The 4,215-nt window shown below is 46.8% G+C and overlaps 1 protein-coding gene across 1 annotated transcript in view; it reads left to right on the forward strand.

Annotated features, from left to right (window-relative positions):
• Positions 1-4,215, forward strand: part of OBSCN (obscurin, cytoskeletal calmodulin and titin-interacting RhoGEF) — a 159,905-nt gene that overhangs the window by 17,160 nt on the left and 138,530 nt on the right. Inside the window, exons 7-8 of the mRNA XM_057370883.1 lie at positions 2,936-3,211; positions 4,076-4,214. Of these exons, the coding sequence (XP_057226866.1) occupies positions 2,936-3,211; positions 4,076-4,214 (415 nt within the window). The remainder of the gene's footprint in view (positions 1-2,935; positions 3,212-4,075; position 4,215) is intronic.

Here is a 4,215-nt window from a genome sequence, read left to right on the forward strand (position 1 = left end):
ATCTGTGGGAGAAACTCGGGGTTTTGTTCATTAGATCTGTCCCACCTTCCAAATYAACAGATCTTTGGGTTGAGGTCATAAAACACTCTTTCTAATCCTTGTTCTGAGATTCTGACCCTTGCTGGTCCTTATTCTGAGATTCCGACCTTATGGTCCCGATGCAATCCCACAATATGAGCAAATAATAAAATGATGCTGGGATTTATTTGAGTCAGCACAAGCTGTTTCTGGGGCTGGAGCACAACCCAAACAGCTGGCAGCCACATCTGGCCTTGGTTCCTTCAGCTCAGCGTGTGCATCACCGGAGGTGGGGATTCAAAGTCTCGCTGTGAGAGCCACGTGTTCTCCTTTGARAAGTTTAACTCCTGATTTGGAGAGTTAAACATCTCCTGTCACACCCAAAGGACGCTGTGATCTCAGAGATCACTCCCTACGGTACTGTAAGGACTCTGTCAGTCCTTGTCACGTGCCCATCACACAAAGCACGTGGTTGTCAGGTCGAGCCCAGAAGAGAAATGCTTGTCACCACTGCATTCCAGCCCAGGATGGAGCCAGAGTCTAAAATGACACAAGAATTCGCCTGTGAAATTCAATACCTGTGAAATTCAACTGATTCGAGTTGCATGTTTGTGGGAACTCCTCTTCTAAAGGGGGTGTTCTGKCTTATGCCTGGAGCCTAATCTTTAACCTGGCCCTAAATTTAAGATTGAAACTCTCCTGAAGGCTTTTCCTGACGTGGCTGCAGTACAATGTGGTTTAAGAGTAACTGAAGAGTTGAGATCTGTAACAGAATATCCAGGTTACTGTGGTACTGTCCATGAGCTAACTAAAGACCCAGCAAAGCTGATTCTTTTGGGACAGCGCTATCTGGAGGGACTGCTGCAGGATTTACTGAGCTGGAGGGATTGCTTCCACTTCCAGCTGGTATTCACTCTGTGTTTCGCCTCCAGCTCTCCAACATAAAGGAATCTCACTTGGAGTGTGATTCCCAATCCCTGACTTTAACCACTGGAAAACTGGTCTGAAAGAGCCAAACAGGCTCTGCCCAAACCAACCCCTCAAAAGGCAAYTTGTACAATCTGACTGATGCTGCCTGATTAGAGCTGCCCAAGATAGAGTAAAAAAGTGTTCTTTGAACACCAGGCACAGAGGAAGCAGGATGGCCTGAGCTGGGCACTGACTTTTTGATGTCCATGGACAGGTTGGGTGAATCCCACCTGTGACAAAAACTCCCATGACCGAACACCACGTGACTCAGGCAAAGAAATCTGGTGTTACTGAATCATTGAATTACAGAAGGATTTTGGTTGGAAGGGACCTTAAAGCTCATCCAGTGCCACCCCCTGCCATKGCAGGGACACCTTSCACTGTCCCAGGGTGCTCCAAGCCCYRTCCAGCCTGGCCTTGGAGACTTCCAGGGATCCAGGGRCAGCCACAGCTSCTMTGGGCACCCTGTRCCAGGGCCTCCCCACCCTCACAGGAAAGACTTTATTCCAAATATCCCATTTAGCCTTGCCCTCTGTCAGTTTGAAGCCATTATCCCTCATCCTATCCCCACAAACGTTTTGGTAAGCCAGGATTGAGTTACAACCTGTGAACAACACCTTAAACAGGGCAGCTTCCTCCTTGTTTCATGTGTCACCATAAAAATTTTCCAGAGTGCTGAGGAGAGCGCTGCACACTCAGGGGGTGGTCTCAGGGTAGGGAGTCAGTCTGCCTTGATGGAATCAGATACCCCAACARCCCTGAACTGCAGGATTCGGGAGGGACTCTCCTCCTTGGCTCTGCTATTTGYTGGGGAACAGATCTGTCCTAATGAATGTAGATTTTAGTGGAATACTTGCTGGGCATGGCAATTGTCCTCAGGATACTCAGTGACTGAAAGCAACAGTTGCTGCTGGAAGAAATGCAATACTGAGCTGAGGCTGGCTCCCAGTGACAGCCCTCAGCCTGCTCTTCAGGCCAGGACTGCCCTGCTGGCATGAAGGCTCTCAAATACCTGCCATGCCCAWCAAATATTGCTCCTTAGCTTCGGGATAGGCTGTGTTTAATAGGTTCKCTCACATTTCACACCAAGGGCTCTATTATCACTTCATTGCATTTGCTTTTACCTTTACAAAGACACTTGCAAAGAGCTTTAATTGATAAAAATGCTGTATTGTTGCATTGTCTGCATGGCAGTTACTCCATCTGTGCTGTCAGTAGGGTTTGAGCTGAAGTGTCCATGCAGGAACTTCATCTCATCTGTAAGAGCAGTTCTGAGTTTTCTGCTGGAAGAGCAGGTTCAGCAAAAAATACATGAGATTATTGACTCCTATATCCATAGAAAGATGGAATGGATTGGGTTGGAAAGGGCCTTAAAAACCATCTCCTTCCAACCCCTGCTGTGGGCAGGGACACCTTCCACTAGACCAGGCTGCTCAGAGGTTTTTCCTAACATTAASTTGGAGAATATTTTATCAGTGAGATTATTCCATATGTGCCCTGGTTTGGAGAAGAATTGGTCCGGTAGGACTGATACTGTGAACAAGGAGCWGCAGGAATGGGCTCAGAAATGTTTAAAAAAGACTCCTTATCACRTCTAACTAGATTTTCTGAGACTTCCCAGGCCTTTTCAAAGCTGTTTCTGTCCTCAGACACCAATCCACATCCCCCAGAGCCTGCTCGACATCGGAATCAAGGAGTGATAAATGAAGTGTGAGCAACTCGAGGGCATCTCAGCTTGGTTTAGATGATCCAGGGGAATGTGGGGCACATGAATGGGATTGCTCTGTAACTGAGAGAAATTATCTGAAGATCAGAGGAATTTKCACCATCTGTCATAGAGGCATCAACTCTGTGTGATAATGAAATAATGATCAGTAATTACYGTATCCTAACTCTGTGCTCATAAACACACACCAAGGCACAAAGTGTTCTCTCTTTTCCACTCCAGATGAGGCTGTTACTTTTGTCAACAAGCCCAAAACGACCCCAGAAGTATCAGTCAGTCCTTCTGAGAGCCTGGAGCTGGTGTGTGAGGTGTCGGCAGYGGGCGGGGCCGTGGTGTGGAGGAAGGGGCAGAGTGAGGTGAAGCAGGACCAGCGGACAACMATCGTGTCCCAGGGGACACAACGCAAGCTCCTCATCAAGAAGGTGACACAGCAAGACCAAGGCAGCTACACCTGTGAAACCAAGGAYGACAGAACAACATTCCAAGTCAAAGTCAGAGGTGAGAAAATGCCATGAATTCCAAAGATGAAGGAAAATTCCTTTTTATTGGTGGATCATCTCACAGTCTCCCCACAGTGAAAGATCTCAGACATAGTACTTGATTTTTGGGGCAGCTTTCATAACAATATTTTATACACACAGCTCTGCATCCAGGACTGGTTGTGACCACCAAAAAAATAGRAAAGGATGGAAATTCCATCTCCTTTCACTACTAGCTGGTTTGTCTGCARAAAAACTCCTGTAGGAACCTAGTGTGAGGCCATAGCAAAGGGATGGGTAAAGAGGAAGGGGTGGATGTTGAAGAGCTCTGGTTAGATCCCATCTCTGAAAGGCTGAATGGGGCTTGGAGCAAACTGGGATAGTGAAARGTGTCCCTGCCCATGGCAGGGGGTGGKACTGGAYGATCTTTARGGTCCKYTCCAACCCAAACCATCCTGGAATTCTGTGATTAGAYGGAGAATGACTCAATTTGAGTGACCAAAATGACCAGAAAAAAAGCAATTGTGCCAGACATGAGGATACAAAGTCTGTTCCCTTCTGATTCACTGGAAGCTTGGGGACACATAGAGAGAGAAAAAGAGAGAAGAGGGAGAAGGRTTCAGACAATGCTTTTTGGTGCTCTAAGTCTTGCATTCAAATCTGTGCCAAAACKGTAAGTTTTTAATATTATCCAAGAATTCCCATAAAGCTCTCATACCTATTCCTCTCTCAGCAAAACAGAAATGAAGGTGCTTTCTTGCACTRATGGCCCATCATGATTTTACCTGTCAGGGGTGAGTGCAGTGAAATAGGAKAAACTTGACTAAACAGCAGAGACAATGGCTGCAAAAAGCTGTGTGTGACTGCTGGGGTTTTCTTCCAGAGCCAGAAGTTGTGTTTACAAACAAGGAGAAGGTGCAGAAAGAGGTGAAAGCTGCACTGTCAGAAAATGCCACTCTGAGTTGTGAGGTGGCCCAGGAGAAAACGGAGGTGAAGTGGTACAAGGATGGGAAACTCATCACC

The sequence above is a fragment of the Malurus melanocephalus genome, unplaced genomic scaffold, assembly GCF_030028575.1.
Source record: "Malurus melanocephalus ecotype Western Australia unplaced genomic scaffold, MMel_1.1 scaffold_135, whole genome shotgun sequence".
Classification (NCBI taxonomy): domain Eukaryota; kingdom Metazoa; phylum Chordata; class Aves; order Passeriformes; family Maluridae; genus Malurus; species Malurus melanocephalus.